Source organism: Cryptomeria japonica, chromosome 10 (assembly GCF_030272615.1).
Source record: "Cryptomeria japonica chromosome 10, Sugi_1.0, whole genome shotgun sequence".
Taxonomy (NCBI): domain Eukaryota; kingdom Viridiplantae; phylum Streptophyta; class Pinopsida; order Cupressales; family Cupressaceae; genus Cryptomeria; species Cryptomeria japonica.
Genome location: NC_081414.1, coordinates 855,457,706 through 855,483,776, shown reverse-complemented (window position 1 = coordinate 855,483,776; position 26,071 = coordinate 855,457,706). Strand labels below are relative to the sequence as shown.

The following is a 26,071-nucleotide window of genomic DNA, read 5'->3' as shown; positions in this document are numbered from 1 at the left end:
GTTTTTCACACTAGAACAACATTGGAGCCAGTTTTTGGAATGGGTTAGTGGATGCTTGTATGTTGGAGTTCTTGAAAGCTGTCGTTGAGCTCAATAAGTCATTTTCTGACCTTTATACATTATACTTGTGTCACAGAAATCGGCGATTTTCAAAGATGAGGGCCGATTTTAATCGAATTTCAAACTAATATGAAAAATTCGTTCAAATTCGACCAAAAAATCGGATGGCCATGACGCCATTTTTTTTATTAAAGTAAAAAATTTTAAAACGTTTTTCTAGGGTTTGTGTAAAGTGTTTAGGGTTTTTTTAAAAGATTTTCGGCGGATTCTCTATAAAGCGCTGTCGAGGGTATTTTTATCTGCAACTGCTGGGTCGCGATTGGCGAATATTTGCTTTCGTGGCATTAAAGGTATTTGCTGGTATTTGTATCTACACTCGGGTATTTGCTGGTATTCGCTGGTATTTGTATCTGCACTCCGGTATCCGTCGGATTTTCTCCAGCTGTCGCCGCGTTTTCTCCTGGCCGAGCTGTTGTCGTGCCGTGTTCAGGTTGAGGTAGGCGCCCAACTCATTTCATTTATTTTTTGTATGCTTTCATTATTTTGTTTATTTTTTGTATTATCATTTTATTCATTTCATTTTTTTTCTGTGCATTCATATATTTTATGGTTTTAAAGAAAATGGTATTTGTATATTTTATTCATTTCATATATTTTATGTTTTTAAAGAAAATGGTATTATATATTTTATTCATTTCATAGATTTTACTATTATCAATATTATAATACTACTGTGATTTTTTATTTTACTACCGTTCATGATCATTTGTAGCTTATTTTGCTACAGTGATTTTATAATAGTAATTTTATTCGTAGCTTATCGGACTCCAATATATTAAAGTTTGATGCTGATTTTACTCCAATGATTTTAATTTTTAGCTATTGATGCTGATTTTACTCCAATGATTTTAATTTTTAGCTACAAATAGTCATGAACTGTAGTGCAATATTTTACTACAGTGATTTTATTCTAAATATTAAACATTATAATATATACTTCAAGACACCATTATATTTTAAAACATATAAGTTATTTTATTACAGTGATTTTATTATATATTTTTCTTTTTAGAGTTAAATATATATTTAAATAAAGTTTTAAATTTATTGAATTATTTTGTTTTTTAGAGTTAAAAATTAACATATTATATATTTTTTGTTATAATGTTTTTAAATAAAATTTAATCCATGTTTTAAATATTAAAAATCATTTTTCTTCTAAATTGTACAGGTTGTAATGGCTCCCAACAAATCAACTTCAGAGGGATGGAAACATGTGACCCGCAATGGTACTTATCTTCATTGTAACTTGTGCCCAAAAATATATACCGGAACTTTAACAAGGATAAAGGACCACTTGCTTGGTATTTCAGGGGGTAAAGGTGGAGGTGTTACTGCATGTCCAAATGTGGCACAAAAGAAACAGAGAATTGAAGAGGATCTGTCTAGATCCACATCTATTATGTCTTCCTCTTCGAGTCTACCCAAGGCCACAGGGACATCCAAAGAGAGTGGAACTTTGAAGAGTCTTTGGAAACCAATAGAGAAACAACAGGTGGATGATGCACTAGCAGATTTGTTTTACACAAGTGCTATTCCATTCAATGTAGCTAGAAATCCGCATTTTCACAATGCAATTCAAAAAGTTGCAGAGTTTGGCAAAGGGTACACACCTCCCACTTCTGAGGCTTTTAGGACAAGTCTTTTGGAGAGGTCAAAAGAAAGAGTGACTGAGAAACTAGCTGAGGTCAAAGCCTCTTGGAAGGTAACAGGTTGCACCATATTGAGTGATGGATGGTCAGATATATGTCAAAGGCCATTGATCAATGTTTTGGTGGCTTGTCCTGAAGGTGTTGCATTCTTGAAAGTGATTGACACCATGAACCACAAGAAAACTTCTGAATACATATTTCAAATATTAGAGGAAGCCATTCTTGAAGTAGGAGTGGAAAATGTGGTTCAAGTGGTCACTGACAGTGCAACAAATTGTGTGGGAGCTGGAAAACTGATTGTTGAGAAATACCCTCAAATATATTGGAGTCCATGTGCAGCACATTGTTTGGATTTGCTGCTTCATGATTTGGCTAAGTTTCCATGGATACATGAAGCAATTCATAGAGGGAGAGCAATTGCAAACTTCATAAGAAATCATCGTCTCACATTGAGTCTTTACAGGCAACATGCATCTAGGGAGTTGTTGCGGCCTTGTGACACAAGATTTGCTTCATTTTATATCACTTTGAAGAGAGTTGTTGAAGAGAAAGCAGCTTTGAGATCTGTTGTTTGTTCCAATGAGTGGGAAAATTCAGCGCTTTCGAAAAGTGCCAAGGGCAAGAACATAGAGCAAATTGTTTTAAATAGCAGCTTTTGGGAAAGTGGAACAAAGGTTTTGAGTATATGTGAGCCAATTGTTGATGTGCTTCGCATGGTTGATGGTGACAAACCTTGCCTTGGCATGCTTTATGAAAGCATGGATCGTTGTAAGGAAGCTATTCAGAGAGCACTAAATAATGTAGATGCAGAGTACATGGAGATATGGGCAGCAGTTGATTCTAGATGGAAAATGATGCACACACCTTTACATGCAGCAGCTTGTTATTTGGAGCCTAAGCTATTTCATATTGATCGACAAGCTGATTTTGAAATTATGGCAGGGTTTTATGAAGCCATTAGCAAATTTGAACTAGATCCAGCAATTGCAAGTCTAATCAGAGACCAAAGTTGGCTATACAAGAGAGCATAAGGGTTGTTTGGAGTAGCAGGAGCCAAATATGATATGAAACGAGATGCGGTACCTAGTTATAGATGGTGGATGAGCTATGGAGCACAAACTCCTGAACTTCAGCGCTTTGCCATTAGAATATTGAGTCAGGGAGCAAGTTCATCAGCTTGTGAGAGGAATTGGAGTTGCTTTGACCACATCCATTCCAAGAAGAGGAACAAATTGTTGTCTGGAAAGTTGGGAGATCTTGTCTATGTTCGCAGCAATTTGAAATTGCTCATGAACAAATCAGCAAGTGACTCCACTTCTTCTTCACAACAACACATTCCACAAGACATAGAAGTGCCAGTTGCAGATGAGCCTGACTTTCTTGATGAGGAATTGGATAGTGATACAGATGATGATGCTACACCATCTGAGCCAAGTGCTCTTGATGACTTAGAGCTTTTATGAAGTCTTAACTTTTTATTGTAACTTTTTGAAAAGAAAACATCTTCGCAATCGTGATTTCACATGTTTCTTATGGTTTATATTTTATAAATGTGCCATCTTTTTATAATGACTTCAAATCTATTTAGCCATGTTAAGCTATTTTGATAATTTATTAGAAGTATACATATATTTAAAAAATAAACAAAATTATATAAGGCGAATTTTATCCGATTTTTTTTTTCGAATTTTTCCCTTGTCGAATTTCATCCGAATTTCATGGCCGTCGATTTCAAATTCGAATTCGAACCTTGTGACTTAGCTTGAATGTACTTGGTCAATTACATAGTGGAGTTGAGCAAGATGCCCTTCAATTCTAGTATTCTGCCTTTTTAGGGTTTTTGCAGGTCAATATTTGTCACAGTAATTGTCATGGTTCTTGTTACTGCTTCTTTTTTTTCTATGATTGCATGACTTTGCCTGATTGCATACATGTGACTGTCCTATGGATATGGAACTGCCTCTAACCATTGCTCATTCTAAGGTTTTTTCAAGAATTCGCAAGAGCAAAAACTCTAATTGCTGAGCTGACTTGAAGCGTCTTATCCAGTTTATGGATCATGTTGTGACTTGCAAACATGGCTGATCCAACCATATTGGATTTGGGAGTAAAGGTCAATGGAAAACACTGCATCAAGTTTGGGAACCAAAAACTGAACATTTTTATATATGTGTTATTCTCATAAAGTTAAAAATCTGGCACCGTAGTTCAGGTTTGCATGCCAAATTTATGGCTTCTAGAAGATGAAGGGTAAAAACTATTAGAGATTGGCAATTTTGTAATAGTAAAGTGGTGGTTATGAAATTGTTGGGGTGGTTTTGAAAGTGCCTTTGCTGAAAAGAGATGGTTTGACTTCAATTGTTTGGAACAGAAGTTTGATCAAACAGATGCTTGTGTCTCGTCATTTTCTTGTAGATATACATACATTCATACATATGCAAATGCATTCATATATGGATACAGATGTATATGCATATGTATATATATCTACACATATATGTATGTATTTATGAATTTAGATATATCTACATATGTATCTATATATGTATCTATATATGTATGTGTATGCATATATGGATATATCTATATATATGTAATAATGCAGACATTTCATATGTAAAATAAAAAATAAAAGAGATAAAAATATATCAAAAACTCTTATTCTAAGTGAAGCAAGCCTTCAAATTGAGCAATACAATAATATTTACATTCACTTACCAAGTGAAAAATATCCTTACAATAATATTGAGTACTATTGATTTGTGATAGATGTAGTTGTTCTTGGAGTCTTTAAGATTTTAATAGCATGTATCCTTCATGTCCTTGATTCCTTTGCCCGTCTCTTCTATTTCCTTGTACGCTTATGCTTGATCATATTGCTGCAAATATGAGTTCTTGTTGTCATTGATGTCAAACTCGTTGACCTGGATGTGCAACTTGGTTACATTCCTTGGTCCGGATGTGGTATAATATAGTGCAGTTACAGTGGGATAGCAATGTGATCACGTGGATGTGGAATCTATTTGTGGATGCTTCAAAAGGCTTAGAAAGGTAATGTGTGATTGTTCCAGTGTTAGTGTATAGGAATGCGTTGCATTCTTATGTCTACTAGTATTTTGGTGATGTAGCTCTATTATTCAATGCTGCAGATGTTAGGTGATGCCATCTTGGGCAATTGCTTGCTTCTTTGATGGTCTGCATCATAATTGGTGTTAGTTGTTTGGGTGTGCCTTAATTGCTTTATCTTTTACTCATAAGCCATAATGTTTTGGTCCATGCGGTTGTGTGTGGATCCATGGGCAATGATTTAGGATGGATAGGAAGGTGTGCTGACATGGTGTGATACCTCACACGTCTCATTTTGCCTTTCGCATTGCATTGGAGTTTATTTTTGCCCAATTGTTTTGTATTTGCATGTTACATCTAATTAGGCTGATCTAATTGATGTCATTGAGGTTGTAGTTGGTATATAAAGGATGGAATCATTGTTGGAACATGTACGAGTGTTGTGTGAAGCGAATGTGAAGTAGTACAGTGGTCTGAAAGTGTATCATGAAAAATAATTGAATGATTATATTTATGAATATGCAATGTATATATAGAGGTTTACAAGATGATGTTTTAAAAAAAGAACAAACCGTTTAAGTGAAACTAAAAAGCTAAAAAGCGATGCAACTAAAAAACTAACTTTGTCTTCTAATAAAAGAAGCAGTAGTTAAACTTAATTAAACAAACTAAAAGAGTTAATTGACCATTAATAGCATAACTAAAGGTAACTAACTAAAAAGAATTAAATATTCTAATACCCTCCCTTAATGGTCATTTATCTACTACACCAAGTTGCCCTCTAAATTTGACAAACTTTGCCGGGCTCAAAGACTTGGTTAGGATATCTGTAGTTTGATCTTCTGTTGTTATGTACTGCAATATCACTGATCCATGTTCAACATGCTTGGTTTGTTCATGGAAGATTGGATTTTTGGCTAATTTCAAAACCCATTGATTATCACAAAACAAGGGAGTAGGTCTTGGTTGAGACATTTGCATGTCTAAAGCATCCTACGTAGCCAAATTGCCTAACAAGCTGCTTTAATAGTTCATCGATATTCTACTTCGGTCAAGGAAGGAGCTATTGCCTGTTGCTTCTTGGTGGTCCATGTCACTGCACTTGTACCCAAGCTGAAAACATACCCAAAAGTTGACTTTTGGTCATCAACACAACCTGCCCAATCTGAGTATGTGAAACCAACCAGCCTAGGATCTTTGCTTTTGCTGTATAGAATGCCAAAATTAGGAGTACCATTCACATACCTTAGCACACGCTTCGCTGTAATCCAATGTTCAGCTTTTGGGGCTGACATGAATCAAGAAATATAGCTCACAGCATAACTGATTTGAGGTCTAGTGGTGGTGAGATAGATTAGGCTGCCCACTAGTTGCCTGAATGATGTTTCATCCACTATAGGTGAATCTGATTTGACTGATAATTTCAGCCCTATCTCTATAGGTGTAGATGCAGGTTTGCAATCTTGCATCCGAAATGTATCCAACAGTCTCTTGGCATACTTTGATTGAGAAATGAATGTGGCTATCAGTCTGCCAAACCTTTACACTAAGACAATAATGTAGAAGTGCCAAATCTGTCATATCAAAATTCTTGCACAAATTTTGTTTTACCTTCTTGATCAAATGTATTGCACTACCAGTAATGATGAGATCATCAACATAGATGACCAGAAATAGTATATCATCATTAGTATGCTTGACATACAAATTGGGATTGGAAGGACTCTGATAATGTGTTTTTTAGACACCTCTAACATAGAATAAAATACCGAAGGTATTCTATCCTCTCTTGATCAAAATATCCTCGGATGCTAAATTATCTGATCAACTGAGATGACTCCAAGGTTCCTATAGTCAGGTCTTGACTTGTGGATAGCTTAATTGGTTTGTGTGATTGTTGGTAATCCAAGGGTGACTTATGTTGAGTGTTTGAATGTTGAATGTTTGGATGTTGCTGGAACATGGAAATTAATTTGATTCTAAAAGGGCCAAAGGATAAGGTTTAAGAGGACTACACTACTTCTAAGAATGAAAGAGACAATGAATAGCTGGGTGAAATTCAACTGAGCTTTGCTTCACCATCAACAAACAACTCCACAAAGCTAGTGTAATGTTCTAAGGTAAGCATGTGATGTTCTAATCACTATTAACAACAAGGATACCTTCAAGGCGAGATGCATATCAGTGTATGAATAGCAATTGAAGTTAAGTTCATTTAAGGATTCTAGTTGACCACACAAGGCAAACTTACAATCAACAAATCGCTAGTGGTATGGATATACGAAGTTCACCATTAATCATTCAAAATTTCTATCATTCATCTCATTAACATGAAAGCGAATAAGAAATAGAGACCGAGCAACTTGTTGAAATAACACATCAAATCCACCATAGCTTCAATGAAATCATATGGTCTTTTCAGCAAAGTCTTGGCAACAATATTTACCTTCTCCAAATCTAACTCCTATTCTAATTGCTATCCATGAACTATTAACTATTTCTCCACTATTATTTTGCTCTTGTTCCCCTTGTCCAAGTGAGAAAACTGATCATTATATAGATAGCTCATTACAATGAATGGTTTAGATTGATTCACAATCAATGGCCAAGATTACAAGATGGAAACCCTAATTAGGGTTTGTTACAACTCCCTTTGACCAATGATAAAGTTACATTTAATTTGACACATGTTCCACATTGAATGTGGACCAATAGAAAATGAGGTTAGGCATCTCGAAGTTTGTGCTTCCATGGGTAAGTTAGATGCATTGTATTTGGATATCTTTGACTTGGAATTGTCTAATTGGGATGCCACCTCAATTTGTATTGTAGACTTGATATTCAACATCTTCAAGCTTGGTGTGATGATGATGAAGGCATCACTATGGTCAAGTCAATCCTCTACCCTTGCGTACCTATCTTGCCTTGATCATCCTAACCTGATCAACTTACCTTTTTGCTAGCTGTCTTCTTGATGATGTTTAATGATGAAGCTTTTCTCTTTTGAAGTTGCAATGACGTTGATACACTTTAGAGTGTAGGATTCTAATCTTTTCTAGATCTTGGACCTTGACCTTGATCTCCACTTTGCATGATTCAAACTTGACCTTGATGTTGAAACACCCCCCTTGGATCGCTGTTCTGATCCTCCTATAATCAGTTCTGCTCCTGTTCTGATCGATGTTGAAGGCACTCTTGACATCCATTTAATGGACTTTACATCCAAATTGAGCTCAAAGAGCAAGGACAAGTCGAATGGTACTCATCTTGGTTGTGGGAGCAAATGTCTCCTCATAGTTGATGCCCTCCTTTTGTGAAAACCCTTTTTCTATATACACCCATTAGTCGGCAATGGGCTTCTTCCTTGGTGGAAGATTTGACAATACCCAAGTGTTGTTCTTCCGAAGACTATGTTGCTCAGTTGCCATAGCCCGCTCCCACTCAGTTACAAATTTAGCCTTTGAATATGTTTGAAGCTCATAACTACTGTGAATGTTGGCCATAAGAGCAAAATTAACTGTGTTCTGGTTGCTCTTGCCTCCAGTTGATCTACCCTCAATGAGCTCATCATCATGAAGATCACCAATGGTCTTGGCCCACCACTTAGGTCAGAGAGTAGAGGTACCAACATCTACTATAGGATGAAGAATATTACTTGAAATATCTGGAGCAAGCTCATTTGGATGTGGATCCGGATGTTCCTGAGGAAAGTTAGGTGGCGCAATGGCATGCCTGGGAGACCCCACAACTGTAGAGTCAATTGAATCTCTCCCATTAGGTGGAGCTAAGGGAAGGTGAATACCCATATCTGTAGCCTTTAGAGGCTGATCCTTAGTGCTCAAAATAGTAGAAGGCTGAAAAGGTCCTCGCTCTTCATCAAATACCACATTTGACTGAATATGAGATGATCGGTGTCTACATCAATTAGTCAATAAGCCTTATGGTTATCACTGTAGCCTTTGAACATCAATTTCTGACTCTTGGAATCTGTTGACGTGTCTAAAATCGCTGAACTTGCGACTTCATCCGGCCAACGCAAAATAGAATGTACTTGCTGAGTATCCTATCCTCTCTTGAGATAAGGAAATCCCTAATGCTGTTAGTTTGATCAATGGGGATGACCTCAAGGTTTCGACTGTCAGGTCTTGACTGAGGGATTACTCAGTGGTCGATGTGATTTGCTGGGAGCACAAGGGGACTTACGATTTGCAACAAACTGGTCTGCTGTGATTCTCAAATTACGTAATAAAGAGCAAAAGGAAAGGGTTTAGGAGACCTAAAACTAACAAGATTGGTATGCGGGTAGACGGATTCAACATAACCAATCCTTGCTTGGCTAGAATAGCTCACAACCTTGCAGGAATGGGGCAATCATCAAAGGGACTTGGAAGTTTTTCAGACTGGAGACGCACGACTAAGCACCCAATTCTGGTGCAACTCAAATGAACACCTGCAATTGAACTAATAAGCACAATTAAAGGCTCAGGTTAACCATACAAAAGGATACACAATTAGTATATCCTCAATGGTATGAGCTTGAATCGATCAAATACCTGCACACCCAAAAAAGAAAGATCTATCTAAAATGCATGAAAGAAACCATGCAAACAGGATGAAAACAAGACAATAAACACCAAATCAATGTTTATATATTCATTTCAGCTGCCTATTACAACAATTTCTGCAGCATCTCTATGCTACTACTTAAAATCTAACTTATTCTAACTCTAAAATCTAACTCTCTCACCAGAGTCTAACTATTTAACAAAAATCTCTAACTTTTTACAAAAGAAAGGCCTCTGCCTTTTATAGTTTTTACAATATTGAATCAGAGGCTAGGATTGACTGTATCCAAGGGCTACAACCTGCCATCCAAAAGCTGGCAGCCTTAACCCATGCCCAATCAATTCTCAGTTATCCAACCAACCACAATTCCAACTACTTGCCACTAGTTGGCTTTAATTCGGTCAATTTGGCAGTTGGACATAATTGTCCACAAAAATATCTTGCGCGGGACCCACAGGCAGTTTTATAATAAAGCAGTTTCAGTTTCTAAAAACGGAACTTCTGGAGTTAAATCCAACTGTGTACTTTTCCTGAGAATGCATGATTGTTGCATTCGGAGTGTTCTTCGGTCTTTGGTGGTGAACTTTAACTTGTTGCTCGGGTGGCACGCTTCCCAATGCTTCATCGCTTTGATCCTGCACTGCATCTTTTCTCCTCCAGCTTCCAGTGCTTGGCTTTGGAAGCGATCTCTCTTCGATTTGCATTTTCAAGCCTTCGCTTGGACCTTTGTGATGGCGTCCTGCGACCTGCAAACCATTAATCCCATTTTAATAAATTAATTTGAAAAATTAAAATTAATTTAAGAAACATTAAATTTAACGCTTGGAGGGTCATTTGAAAATTTCCCAAGTTTTAATGCTTCTACTCCTTCTGCGAATTTAGTTGTTCTTGACAATTTCGGGGAAGAGGGGCTTTTGAAAAGTTTTTAAAAAAAGTTCATACTTAGATGTTTTCAAAATTCGGCCTAAATGGAACTTCCGCAAACTTTAAAAACTTTGACATTTTCACCCCTTTATGGTGAATTTCGGGATTTTGGGCACTTCTGCAAGTTTTAAAAACTTTGACATTTTCACCCCTTTATGGTGAATTTTGGGATTTTGGGCACTTTTGCAAGTTTTAAAAACTTTGACATTTTCACGCCTTCATGGCGAATTTCGGGATTTTGGGCACTTCTGCAAACTTTAAAAATTGACATTTTCACCCCTTTATGGTGAATTTCGGGATTTTGGGCACTTTTGCAAACTTTAAAAACTTTGACATTTATACCCCTTTATGGTGAATTTCGGGATTTTGGGCACTTTTGCAAACTTTAAAAACTGTCATTTTCACCCCTTTATGGTGAATTGAAATGACCACCCCTATTTTCATTTTGAAAGAGACTTGCAAACTATTGTGATATCAATTAAATTGCTTAATAATCAACATGGCATTTTATCAAACACTTGACAAACATACCACAATATATGCAAAACCTGAAACTTCTTATTTGTTGTTAAATACTGATTTGCAATATAAATGTGCACATTCAACTGCCTTATGGGCTGCGACAATTATTCAGGTTTGTATTCAACAATTACAATGCTTAGTTATGAAAATATGATAGAAAAAACCTGGAATTGAATGTTGTAGTGGTCTGCAGATGTAATGGTAGCCTTCCAAACTTCTAATCAGCAGGAAAAACAAGTAAACTTCATACCAACATTGTTCATGCACTATAGCAGCACTATTCATGGCACTGTAGCATTTTTACTATTCACGCAGCACTGTAGCAAAACACTAGTCACGCGGTACTGTAGCAAATCACTATCTTCAAATCTACACTTTCAAACCCCTGTAAAAACTTCATGCGAGAGCACCAGATGAAGCCCAATGTGTTTCCTGAATGAAAACACCATTAATCCTCCTGACTGTGTCTTTCAACAGCGAAGAGAATGCTAGCAAAGAGGGATTTCGTCCTCCAAGCCCAATAATCAGATCTCTACGAAATCCAACAGCATAACATTAATCTCATCCAAGCATACCCCAAAAGAGAGCTGTCAACCTCAATTTATATCTTCTTTCTGGATGCAAACACTTCATTTCCTAAATGTGGGATAATACATTTTAGAATAAAATATTATTTCCCACAATGTACACATTAAAGGGAACTTTTAATATTTTAAACATTACTTTATATTCCCAACCTTATAATATAACGATAAAGTTAAATATTTAATTTAACTTTACACTTTATCGTTAAATATTAAAACATTGTTGATAATCCCTTTAAATCATTGTCGCCTTCAAATATTTTTTACTGATAATTATGCCAACCAGGGAAACACTAAAAATTTCAAGTCACTGCTTGGAGACTAACTTACTATAAATAGTAAGTGTCTAGAAACCTTGTCAGAGCAACACCGATTGGCTTGAAACTGAAAACACCTAGGCCAAAACACCTCAGGATCCCACCAATGTCCTTGTTAGCCTTCGGGACCATGTCAGAATAGGCTAACGACACCCCATATCATGTTGCGCTAAAAAGGGGACATTACATGAATTTCGGCATTTTGGGCACTTTTGCAAACTTTAAAAACTGTCATTTTCACCCCTTCATGGTGAATTTCGGGATTTTGGGCACTTTTGCAAGCTTCGGGATTTTGGAGTGTTTTGCAAACTTTAGGATTTTGGAGTGTTGTGCAAACTTCTTTCCCTTTCGCACTTTTACCCTTTAAGATGCGATTTTCGGCATTTTGAAGGGGGTTTTGCAAGTTTTAAAAACTTTTCAACTATCATTTGCCCCTCATTGTGCGATTTCTGGTGAATGGGAGGAGTTTGTCAAGTTTTACCTCTTGTATTTTATCCAATCCTGGCGAATTTCGGGGATTTCACCCATTTTGCCAATTTTTAGAAACTCATGTAATTTCCCCCTTAGTGCAAATTTTAGGATTTGAAGGAATTTTGTCAGTTTTTATCATTCCAAGCCTATCTCAGGCGATTCTACAAGTTTCAACGATCTCTTGGAATTTTCATGCCTGAAGGCTCAACTGATCTTACGGATTCACAGGCTCTTGCTCATGACATCACCATCTTATGGATTGATTACGGGCACGCTCAAAAGGACGCGAGACACCCTGCACGGAACTCAACAGGGTAAAGGTGAAAGGAAGAAAAAAGAGGAAAGGGGACCCTGTTGGCGACAGGGAGCGTGTGCAACGCACAATAGAATCCAGTTTGGTGCACTTGGCATCTAGAATCCAAACATAAGCTGTAGAGCCAAAAGATTTTAGATGACTGATTTTGGGCTTCTTTCTAGACGAAGCTTCCTCTTGAGTCAGCTTCTTATGGCTTGTGTGGGAGACCGGTTCAGAAGATAGACTGCAATGAAGACTCCTTCTGCCCAAAATGTCTTTGGAACATTTCTATGCTCCAACATAGACCGAGCCATCTCAGTGACTGTACGGTTCCTGCGCTCAACAACACCGTTCTGCTGAGGGGTGTAAGGTGTGGTAAGCTGATACTTGATGCCATATGATGCATAGAAGTTGGAGGTGAACAAAATTCACCTCCATTGTGGAACTGAAGAGTGACTATTTGACAGCCAGACTCTTTTTCCACTAAGGCCTTAAACTTTTGAAACATGTTGAACATCTCTGATTTCTAGTTAAGAAAATACACCCACATGCGTTTGCTTAAATAATCAACAAACAATAGAAAATATCTGCATCCAGTGACTGATGGAGTGTTCACGGGACCACAAATATCTGTGTGAACTAGTTGCAAGACCTTGGATGCTCTCCAAGCGTCTCCATCTGAAAACAAAGTCCTATGTTGCTTTCTAGCCTGAGAAGCTCTGCAAACTCCATGATTTAGAGTCCGAATCTCAGGTAATCCAACAACTAGATCCTCCCAAACCAATTGCGGGAAATAGTGAATATTTAGGTGCCCATATCTTTGATGCCAAAGAGTGCTGATGTAAGTACTCCTAGCTGCCATGGCGTGTTCTTGAGAATCATGAGAATCAATAAGTCTATAAAAACCATGATCCTCAACACCAACAACAACAACTGTGGTGCGAGTCTCCTTGTCAACAATGTAGCACTTGTGCAAATCAAAGACAACATCCAACTGTGGAGAATGATGTATAATCTGACTGACTGACAATAGATGTGGCTTCATACCTGGTACAAAGTATACATTGAGAAATATCAAATCTCTCCCACCAGATGAAATCTGAATGTTGCCCTTGCCGACAACAATATACTCTTTGCCTCCTCCAAAGATCACTGAATCAGTGAAAGGCGTGTACTTTGCAAACCAATCCCGACAATGTGTGAAATGCCAAGAGGTGCTAGATTCAGTGTGCCAGGTTGATGATGTGACATCATCAGATGGGTGTTGGGCCATGAGTGCATAAAAGGCAAATTCCTTTTGGTTAGAATGTGTGGCAGAATTGGCCTTCTGCTTAGACCCTCGTTTAGATTGCGTGGATGCTATCAACTTGTTGCAATCTTTCACCAAATGGCCAAACTAATTACAGTAGTTACACTGTACACTCGTCTCCTTTGAAGACTGTTGAGGTTGACCTTGTCCTTTATGTTGGAAGGATTGAGCTTTACCGTTCTTATCCAAACCTATGGCTTTGAAGGCTTGTTTAGTGGACGAACTTGCGCTGCTTCCATCTATCCTGCTGTAGAAGCTTGTTGCAGAGATCAGGAAACTTCAGATCAACACTAGTAGAAGGGATATTGAGCCTATCAATGAAATGCTCCTAGGATCGAGGTAGGCTTTTCAGTGTGATCACTACTATATCTCCCTCCATGGTTTGGCCTATAGCTTTAACTAGTCACAAAGGTCCTTGATCTTCATAAGATGTGCTTGGATACATGTCTTCTCATCCATGATGATTGAAAACACCATATTCTTCAGAAAGATAGCTCAGCTCTTGCCGGATGTCTCATGAAGACCCTTCAAAAGATCCCAGATCTCTTTAGCTGTTTTACTTGAAGGCACTTGAGGAAGTTGATCATCTGTGATTGATAACTTGATAAGCATGACAACCTCTCGATTTGTCTCATCAAATTTATCTAGGTTTGAACCTACTGTTGTAGGATGAGAAGCCGTGCCCATAACAATTTAATCAAGGTAACTATACTAAAAAATAGTTAGCATGCATAGTTAGTAGTTGTTGTAGTTATGGCCGTTGAACTTCTGACTGTGCTCCAACATTGATGCAGAGAGTCTCGATGCCGGTATAGGATAGGTTCCCCTAATCCAAGAACACACCAAGGACCCTAGCAATCACACAACACTCCAGGGGTTAAGGAACATCAGTTTGACAAGTCCCACATCCCTTTCTCTAAACAAAAGACTACTCGTACAAGGTCTCTCTCATCTATCGGTACGAAGTCTCTATGGTCAGCAATGGTTTGGTCCCTTCTCCAATGTAACAATGGCTAATTAAGGTTTGATTTGAAGTCCCCTAGGTCAGGGAAACCTCCTTCAATCATTGAGTTCAGGTTCCCTGTACTGGTTTGGATAACTGCTGCAACAAGGTCTACAAAACCCAGTAGCCCTGCCAGACCGATTTTCTACACTTAACTCTTTGTTTCTCCAAAAGACCAGACAAAAAAAAATCCCGGATTTGGATACCCTTTTGGGGGGTTACAAAACATACCCTAAGGTTTCTTACCGGTAGGGAACACAAGAATCCAAACCCTACTGTGGTTAGGGGACCGATACAACCCAATTAGGCCTATTTTACAAAGGAATGTGTAGACACAGACCTTAACTCACCAAAACAACTCAAGGAATACTCTTAAGCCATTGCAAATACACGAATTCCTAAGCCTTAGGCCATGATCAGACCTTTAACCCCTGATGTGAGACCTGTTTGCTTACACTTGCCGGTGGCCACATGGAGTTGCCCACCTTAATGCATCAAACCCTCGCCTCCAACTGGTCCTAACCTACAAAAGGCCTTTAAAATCCTAAAATACATTGGCTATATTGGCATCCCCTCCAAAGCCGTGAACCACAAATGAAGGATCAGCAAGGTAAGGCCATTTCTTTGCAAACCCTAGACAAAACTGTCAAATCTAGAACACTTCCAAAAATTTGCCAATTTCTTCCTTGTCTTGGCGAATTAGGACCTCAGACTTTGCATCTGAAAGGTGATTGACCAGTCTAACACATCCCACTGGTTTCCTAATTCAAAAACGATTGTATAGTATGGTACACCGCGTAGAATAACGGAATTGCAGGAAATTCTCAGAAATCTATTACTTCAATGATGCCAAAGTTACAAAGTCGTTCTCCCCTCCTCTCTTTTCAATGATGATTGGGGATGACATTTTATACCTTCCTCAACGGTTATCAACCACTTTTTGAACCGAGGTGACCGTTGGAAAGAAGTTGCTATTTGCAACCAAAAGTTGTCAAGTCTGAGCAACTTTTTGACATTAAACCTTTCTAAGACATCTCCAGCACATAGACACCTAGAAAAATACTCAACCAAATACCCCTAGGCCCATATGCCCATGGTGGCTTATCAATTTGCCAAATCCATGTCATTGGGTAACAAGGTGGGGTTTATTACAAACAAATCAAACATCAAACAAATAAGACTACCCTATTACATAGATTGAAAGGTCACATTCTCATGTGTGTCCTTTAGCCTTTATTGCTCTTATTATCTTAGTCATGAGGTGCTCCTGCACCAAACATGATGTTGGTCAAAGATGCCATCACGAAAACCAAGGTTGAATCAATTCAACTTGGTGAAGTCACAAAAAATGAGGCAGAAGAATTTGATTAAAAAGTCAAAGCAACAACATGCACAAAGAATTTGAATGATGAGAAACCCTGAAACTCCATTAGAGGCACAAATTCAAATGCACAAATTTTGAGGTTTGCTAAAAACCTAGAAATTAAAATTTCATACAAATCTGAAACGTGAAATTCTTCTGAAAAAAAATAAAATCTGAAAATTAAATAATATTGATTTTTCTTTAAAAAAATAGTTAAAAAAAGATAATTTAAAAAAAAAAAACCGTTAAAAGATAGGGCAAAACCCTAGGATGTGGTAGGTCAGAAAACGTAAGCAATGGCAGAAACCCTAGCCGGAAATCCATAGGTCCGTCGCCGAAAAATGAAGATGAACTAAAAAATCTCGGTTGAAAATGGAGCCGACACAGAAAAACTGTTGCCAGCTAGAAATCTCATGGGATAAAAAAATATGAAAAATACGAAAAATTACCGTCTGAAAAACACAAAAAAAATCGTGAGTGCAAAACTCTAACTATCAGAAATCGTGAAACTTGCAGATCTGATAAAATTGCATCATTGCAGAAGGTCGTGCAAAGAAAAAACGCATGTGGTCGAGAAAAATCCTTAATAGACAAGGTTAATATAGATGCAAAAGCATATGGATTTCAAAGAATCGATGTTGTTCAATTAATCAAGGAGACAAAGCTCCTTTAAATAGAGTTACAAAGACGATGTTTCCTAAAGAAACAATCGTTAACTAGACGGGAAGTTAGAAACAACTTAAATGACCATTAATAACACAAAGAGAAAGATATTATTCTAATACCCTCCCTTAATGGTCATCGTTCTAACTATCAAGAGAAATAACAGAGAAGGTTGCCCCCTTCTTCTTAGAACGTTGCAACAGAAGACAAGAGCCTGCCACTTGAGATGAGTTTGCCACCAACCCTCCCAGAAACTGCAGAACTTCCAGAGATACCCAAAACGACACCAACCGTCCAACCTAATGTTGGAGAACTGTCCCTCCCTGTAATCAGAGACACACCAAGAACAACTGTCACGATTTCGAGATGAGCAAGATGCCCGAAAATAGAATGCAAACAAGAGACTGGTGTAGATGTTCTCACAACAACTCCAGGTGCGACTAAAAACAGACTGTAACAAAGTGCAATTTTTGAGGAAAAATCATAAACCTTCCCATGATTTTTTCCAGGGACAAAAAATATTTAAAAACCCAACAAAATTTTTGTTCAGGTAAAAAAATATTAAAAACCAAAACAAACATCGATGCCCTGAAGCCATCTGTTGATGTGTAGCTTTAGTCGAACACTTCAGGACCGACTTAACCATTCATCGTTTGAGTGGCCTATCGACTTTTCACAGTCAATAAAATAATATTGATTAATTACCGACCTTGCAACATGTAATTGCTAACCCGCTACTCCTTGTCATAAAGACTTATTAGCTATATTGTCACCAAAGGATATTAATCAAATATAACTAATAGTTAATGAGAAGAGGTAATTATTAAGGAGACGTGATTGTTGATGAGGAACCGATCTTGGAAGAGACGTGTTAATTGGCTTCCTCCATCCACGAATATGATTTGATTTCTCCTCTCTTCCAAATGTAATCGAATCATCTAACTATCAAGCAGATCAAATCATCTAACTATCAAGCAAATCGTATACATTCACTTCAACAGATTGTGTGTTATTTGACAGATCGTGTTCTTTGTTCATCTTCAACAATTCAAATTGATCACACAAGCAGTTCAAATCCTCAGCAGACTGGTATATCTTCTTCAACGATTCATAGCAAGTGTATAGACCTTCATCTTCAACAGTAAGGAGGTTTTACAACAGTCAGTGTCCATTGATCCACAGGAGATAGCAGACTATCTACAACAAGTGGAGAATCAACTATATTAAGCAGTACATAGATCCTCATTTGTGAAATTATTGTCTACATAATCTGATCACCTAAAATTAACACCATCTTCATGCTATTCGAGGCATAGAGAATGAGGTTTTGAGAACATGTTGAATGCACAAACCCTGATGTACGAAGTTCAATGCACTGAGACAAGTACATGCACAAATTCCAAGGCAAATTTGCTGGCACAAAAGTTGAGGCACAAAAAACAAAGCACCCAAAAAAATCTGAGACCAACCTAGAAAAGCTCTCGAAAAACCCACGAAGAATTTGCAATCAAAATAAAATTTCGACTTGAACTGAAGGGTCAAAAACCCTAGTCGAAAATCGCAGAAGCCCTAGGTGGTCATGAATGAACTGTAGAAGTCAGAGATTTCAGAAAGGGGCTGTCACAAACAAAAAACCCTTGTCGCGAAAATAGACACAGGCATTGCGCTCGAGATATGGTTGCAAGAAAAAAATAGACTCTCGTCACAGGACAAATAGGAGCCTCCGCGTGGTTTAGAAGATGTTGGCACAAAGAAACACGGGCATGAGGCTTTGCAGGTTTCAAAGACAGATGACGTCACGTGTGAAGAGAAACAGGCATCGCGGAAAGAAGAAAACCGACAGGCGTGAAAACAAACGGAACAAAAAAACAAAAAAAAAGACGCCCAGTCCAGAGACGCAGTTGTAGGAGACCTTGGTCTTCAAACAAGAGCCTAGCAGAAATACCGATGAACAAAACAGTGCTCAAAGACACACGCGGGTTTTTCTTCGCATAGACTAGGAACAAAAATTTCGAACAAGACATAAAAATTTAAAAAAAAAAAAACATTAAAAATTCCTTATGAATTTTTATTTTGAATTTTTTTCGAAATAGTTAGAGGCTCTGATACCATAATACAGATGCAAAAGCATATGGATTTCAAAGAATCGATGTTCAATTAATCAAGGAGACAAATCCTTTTTAAATAGAGTTACAAAGACGATGTTTCTAAAAGAAACAATCGTTAACTAGAGGCGAAGTTAGAAACAACTTAAATGACCATTAACAACACAAAGAGAAAGATATTATTCTAATAGAGGTCACGTGGGTTTGAAGACTTTTTTTTTCACAAAAAATTAGCGACCCATGAACTTGCAGAAAAGAATAGTGACCCTGCAATAAAAACAAAAAACCTAGCTCGTGTTTTTCCAAACAAGTATTCCCATGGAAAGAAAAAAACTTTAAAAAAAATTTCACTAAAAGAATTTCAATAAGAAATAATTTTATTATTATAAGTTTTCCAAAAATTTTATATCATGCTCTGATACCATGAAAAGTAATTGAATGATTATATTTACAAATATACAACGTATATATAGAGGTTTGCAAGAGGGTGTTCTAAAAAATAATAAACTGTGTAAGTGAAACTAAAAAGATATAAAGCTAAAAAGTGATGTAACTAAAAAGCTAACTCTGTCTTCTAATAAAAGCAGCAGTAGTTAAACTTAATTAAACAAACTAAAAGAATTAAATGACCATTAATAACATAACTAAAAGTAACTAACTAAAAAGAATTAAATAATCTAATATATCAGAGCAGTGATGATTACAATTTGTGATGTATTTTGAATTGTGAACTATGGTCAACATTTCAGTGGATGTAGTTCTTTACAATTCAACCCTATCGATGTCTTTCTATTAGAAATATTGTATCTTGCCCTAAAAAATAGATCTTTAGTGTTTGCAAGTCTCTTTTGTATCTTGTCCTCCAATTGTGCGCCCTAGCTTTGCAAGTCATCTCAGGGGCAGTGAGTTCCTTGGCCTTTGGTCTAAACCTTATAATCTGATTATCATTTAGTGAGATAGTTCTCATCGTGGTTTTTCCCATTTTGGGTTTTCCACTGTAAAATTCTTGGTGTTCATGTGTTGTTGCTCTTGTGGTTTTAGTCATGTACTTCCATGGAAAATTGAGGGCATGATTTATAGATGCATGAATAGGGATGTGAATGTTTCAGATTTAAAAATGGATGGATTTGGAATGTTCCTTTTCCAATAAAGTGGATGAATTTGAAATTGTCTTATGCAGAGAAAATTGGGTGCTCAAGTGCCTTAGACTGGACATCTTATTTGTCTATGGCTAGAGATTGGAGGACGAAAACCCCCAAAATTCATAATTGGGTTACTGGATGGGAACTCCCCTGGTTTCCATAATTAGATTATTGGATGGAACCCCTGATTTAGATTGGTGTAATTCTACACAGGGATTGTGCTCGAGTTGCAGCAAATTGCTGATTATATGGTGATTTCTCAAGGTGGGGATCACTATTGTGGATGGTGTTTGTAAGCTCCATTGCTACTGGTATTAGGCAATTGTCATAGCACCATTCTTGTTGTTTTGGTATCTCCTATAGTGCCTAGGGTTTGTAATCTTGAGGTGGCTCCTTTAGCACCATTACTCTAGATTTGCTACATTTTTGAATAATGAAATTTGCTGTTGTTGTTTTTGGAAAGATTTGGTAGTAGGAAATTGACTGGAAATTGGAATCATGGTTGAGTAATCATAATAATGAGTTTTTGTGGATGGTTGTGTTAAAATTGTCATAGTTTTAAAGGTTTTTTAATTCATTTCTGCATATCATATTGAGGATAATATCTGTTGTAGTTGATCTGCTTTTGAAGTAAGAGCTGGACAATTATGTTGAGTGGAGTTAATAGATTAGATTTGACATAGTATTTCTATTGGGGGTATTATGGTCTTGGAGTCTTCAAGATATTAAATAGCACGCACACTTCAGGTCCTTGATTAATTGTGTTCCCTTGTGCGTCAATTTGATTCACTCGTACGTGTATGCTTGATCTTCTGTGTGATGGAGGATTGAGGGCTTGATTTATAGGTGCTTGAATGAGATGTGAATGGTTGTGTTTCAATGATTGATGGATGGTGGATATGCTCCTTGGTGATTGTATCATGCATAGATGGCACACTCGCCGAAAACTCGGCGAGTGACAAAAACTCGCCGAGTTTTTGGACCTGGCGAGTAGTAATGACTTCTACTCGCCAGGAAAACTCGCCGAGTTTTTGCCAAAAACTCGGCGAGTTTTTGGCGAGTTTTTGTCAAAAACCCGGCGAGTTTTAAAGAAAAACTCGCCTGGGTTAGCATAACAGCAAAAAACGGCAAAAAATACATGCATTTTTTGTTTTTCTATATGGTTTTGGGCTGAGAAGGGGGAAACTCACTTGGAAGGGCCACCCTGAGAGCCCACTATGCCCTCAAGTAATCGCAGAGTTTTTTGGTCTGTCCGTCAGGATTCATATATGGAATATAACATTTAAGGATAAGATGTCACTTATACTTTAAGTTATATTCCATATATACTGTCAGGATGTTTGAGAGTGGTTTCGGACCTCCAGGAGTTATAATGCAAAATCTAGTTTTTGGAGGATTCTTCAATTTTCCAGACTTAGTCAAATTTCAGTCAAATTTCAGGATCCTTCGGCGATGCCCCTTGACCCCAACTTTGAGTTGAAAGTTTGAAACTATGAGTATGAATGATGAAATTTCAAATATGATGAAAGTTTGAAAGTAGTTTTAGCTAGAGCTGGGGAGAGGAAGTTGTATTTACTTTTGGTTTTACAAAAACTATTTACTATTTTGCTTCCAGCCATCAGCGTTTCTCATGAGGATGCGATTTTGTAGACACTTTGCAATCAAATATATCTAGAATCAGCTTGTTTCTTTTGTGTTATCATTTATTGACTCATTGGATGCATCTTCTCATTAAATTTTGCAAAAAAAATGCATTTTTTATTAAAATTAAGCGTGTTTTTACGTTGCCGAGTTTTTCGCCGAGTTTTTCCGAGTTTTTCCCGAGTTTTCGCCGAGTTTTTTTCTCAGGGGCTTGGCGAGTCGAGCCGAGTCGCGAGTAGTTCAACTATGCTCTATAGTATGTATGCAGCATGCACACATGCATACTGCATAGATCATATACATATACATACAAATATTTATAAATATCTGCATGTGTATGTGAAAGTATATTTATAAATATGTTTACATGGAGGAATGCGAAACAAACCCAAAATTGTTTATTTTATTTTATCTTTGTTTGATGTAGTTCTATTTATCTTATATTTGGCAAATATTGAATTTTCTCATATATATTGCAATTTTTGGCTTTGATAGAATTATCTCATACAAATTGCAATTTTTGGCACGGTAGAATCATATTATATGTGGGGCTGCTTGACTTTTCTCATACTTGAGCGTACTGGAATGTTTGATGCTGATGGAATGTTCTTGTATTGTGTTTCTTGCTTTGATTTTATTTTATTGTTATTCTATTACTGCAATTTCATGTATTTGAATTGGCTTGTCATTGAGGATCCTCTCTCTACCTTACAATCTCAAATATGCTTCCAATAACAAATGTGTTTCGGATACTAAATGTTACCATTAATCAAACATACAACAATGGATAACTAATAATGAAGTTAGAGATATAGATGTGTGTTTGAATCTTCATTTATTAGTAGATAGGCGAAAAAGTAATTTAGAATTGGTGGTTGGTAACAATCTTGTTTTGTTGCAAAATGTATTATAAAATGATATAATTCTAAGCTAAGACCATTATAATGATATATTCGACTTAAATGCAACTTTATAGCTTTAATATAACTTTGTAACTTAGATTGTACCTGTGATCTAATGGCACATGTGAATTTGCCTATAATGCATGAAGATTGTGATGTTTGAGGAATTTTTCATTGAGGAATTGGTTTTGTTGTGCTAATCACATGTCACCATTATTATTGATTTTTCAGTTTCTTGCTGGTTTTACCAAGTCACTTTATGCTTAAAAATTTCAGACTTGACTTTTCTTCAGATGTTTGATGGTGCTAGCTTCAAGTCTTGGTCTCCAGATTTTGTGCCATTTTATTGCAAGCTCTTTCCATACATGGCCAGCTGCCCTTGTAGCTAGACTGTATGGTTTGGGGTTTAATTGCTTTAGATTTATTCCCATTGGTCTTGAATTCATGTATCTATATCTTAGTAGAGCCTAGAGTTCTTTTAACTCTACCATTTTCCTACTGTAACTGAATGCTCTTTTGAGTGCCAATGCTTTACTTTTGTCACACGTAAACATTAATGTAATTTTTACTTTTTTCTTTCTTTCTAAATTGCTAGTATATAACTAATGCATTTATCTATCAATAATATGTTGCATTCTTTTAAGTTGGAAGATTTCCTCTTCTCCCATTTGACAGAATTCTTCAGGTTTATTAGTGTTTCAATAGCATCAATAATATTTGAGGGCACATCCATTTATTTGATTTGTACTTTCTTGGATTACTATTTGAGAATATGAAATTTCATGCACTGAATTTCATTTCATTTTATTTTGCAGGCGAGGATATACCACCTTTACAATTGAAGGATGGAGTTTTTAGATGTATAGGACAGCTATATGATTGTTTACTAACAGAAGTACATGAGCGCTGCAAGAAAGGACTGAGCTTGGCTAAACGGCTAAACAGCAGTTTAGCGTTTTTTTGCTACGATCTCTTGTCAATCATAGAGCCGCGCCAAGTTTTCGATTTGGTATAACTTGTTTTTAGAAATAATTCATTTTTATTTTTAATGAAAAGAAAATTATATTTAAATGTATAGTACTGTCATATTTGGTGATCAGATTTATGATTTCAAAATTATCTGACAGTTGTCTAGATTTACCTCTAAAGGAGAATCAACTTGGTATAAACCCTAGGTTCAACTTGCTTTATTAATGGTGATCTGCTGAACAGAGAGATTACGTCACCGTGAGGGAATTTACTCTAACTGTAACTGATGTAATGCATATTGAAAAGTGATATAGAATACGCAGAACAAGGAGATCGATCTGCTGTTAATACGGTATTAATCTGATATATTGAATCAGGACTGTGTTTTATGATGCTATATATGCTTCTAATCAATATTCAGATGGAGGGAGAGATTGATATTAAATACTTAACACGATGCTTGTTCCAAACAACGCATCTCTTATTCAATTATCACGTCTCCCCCCCTAGAAGTGGTTATGTATTAATACATCTAACTACTGATGTTAGTTAATACGATAAACATAGAATCGATTCATGTATTTATCGATTCACATATTAACTATTATGAATAATCGATTCATTTATAAATCGGTTCATATACATATAACATAGAATCGAATTATACATATTAGTCGATTCATATACAACAAATATTAATATCATATTTGTCATAACTATATATTAATTAATTGGTTAACTAAGTTGTCTAATTCTGATTAGACAACTTAGTTGACTATGTCAAATTAGAAGATTACTTACCGACGCTAATCTTCAACACTCCCTCTTAGCTAGGGAGGAATCTTACTCAAGATCTGAGCCACATAGGTATCACCTCACTGTGATTGCAAACATCATGGCATATTCATAGACATCACTTCATGTGATATCCACCATTATGGCTTATCCACGGATATCACCTCACATGATATCCACCATAGAGGTCTCATCATGTATATCCACCATTATGGCTTATCCATAGATATCACTTCACATGATATCCACCATTATGGCATATCCATAGATATCACCTCATGAGATGTCAATCATTATGGCATATCCATAGAAATCACTTCATGCGATATCCACCGTAATGATATATACAACCATTATTGTGAGATCGTCACCTTACAATAATGGTGAGATGTACAAGTGTTCATCATTGTGAGATCGTCACCTCACAATAATTTACCATGGCTCATCCAAGGATAAACACACAAGTACGGGAAAATCATCAGGGACTCTCTCACGTGATGTTTATCATGGAGTCACACACATGACATTCACCATGAACCATATCAGAGGGTGAGAAAAGGGCTTACACCTTGAGTCTCTCTCAAAGAGAAATGCATTTATCAAGAGTTTACACTTTAAACATCGTTTTGAAAATAGGAAGACATTAGTATATATATATGAACAAAATATAAACAAATCAATGTTGTTGAGACTCAATCTCAGCTAGGGCTTTATTCTCTACCATACCAGGCTTACCTCGAAAGTACACAAACTTTATCTTGGAGAAAGGCTTAGTGAATATGTCTGCCGTCTGCTCATCAATACTAATGTATCTTAACTGAATAGCATACCTTTTCATCATGTCTCTAACATAGTGATACTTGATCTCCACATACTTTGACCTCTCATGCAATACAAGGTTTGAGTCTGCATCACTCTTGGTATATTCCAAGCTCACCAAGTATTCTTGAAGTCAGCATAAAGGCCTTCCAACCTACATAAATGGGACTCCATCTCATGAATCATCACTAGAGAAACCATCTTGACATGGTCCACTCCCTCTGAACCAATATAACCAAGATCCTTAGTTATTAATAGAAGCACATCCTCTTGGCTGCTCCCTTTGTCACGGAAGCATCCCTTGCTCACATGGTCGCAATCATGGAAGATATCTTTCTTTAGGAGACTCTCATCATCTGGTATGATCCTCATATGGTTGGAAGTACTAGATCCAAAACCACCATGGATCTACTATCATAAGATCGAGCCCTAGGCAGGAATATGATCATCTTTAGATTTAGAACAAAATTCTCTTTCAGTATGCTCCCTCTCACTGAGAGAGCCCTCTTGTCTCAATCTTGGATTTGTAACCCTAGATGCTATCATTACTAGCACAAGTGCCTCTATGGCTTTCACAAGTGAATTGTTGCACCTTTGCAGGTAGATATTTGTTTTTAAAAAAATGGAAATGCAAAATCTTAGAATCTCCACTAAAGTCCTCTGCATATTCCTCCTAAATTTCAATCTCTTCATCACAAATAGAACTTCAAAACTCTATAGCCTGGAAAGCAACAGACTGTGATTCTAAATATGTCCTAAATGTAAGGGACAAATTTCTCATAGTAAATTGAAAAACATAAGATATCCAAGTGCAGCTTGTCGTAAGCAAACATCTACTGACAA

The 26,071-nt window shown here is 36.8% G+C and overlaps 1 protein-coding gene across 1 annotated transcript in view; it reads left to right on the top strand.

Annotated features, from left to right (window-relative positions):
• The window catches only part of LOC131065183 (guanine nucleotide exchange factor SPIKE 1), a 193,180-nt gene that overhangs the window by 127,427 nt on the left and 39,682 nt on the right, over positions 1-26,071 (top strand). The window contains exon 21 of the mRNA XM_057999628.2: positions 23,461-23,654. Within this exon, the coding sequence (XP_057855611.2) occupies positions 23,461-23,654 (194 nt within the window). The remainder of the gene's footprint in view (positions 1-23,460; positions 23,655-26,071) is intronic.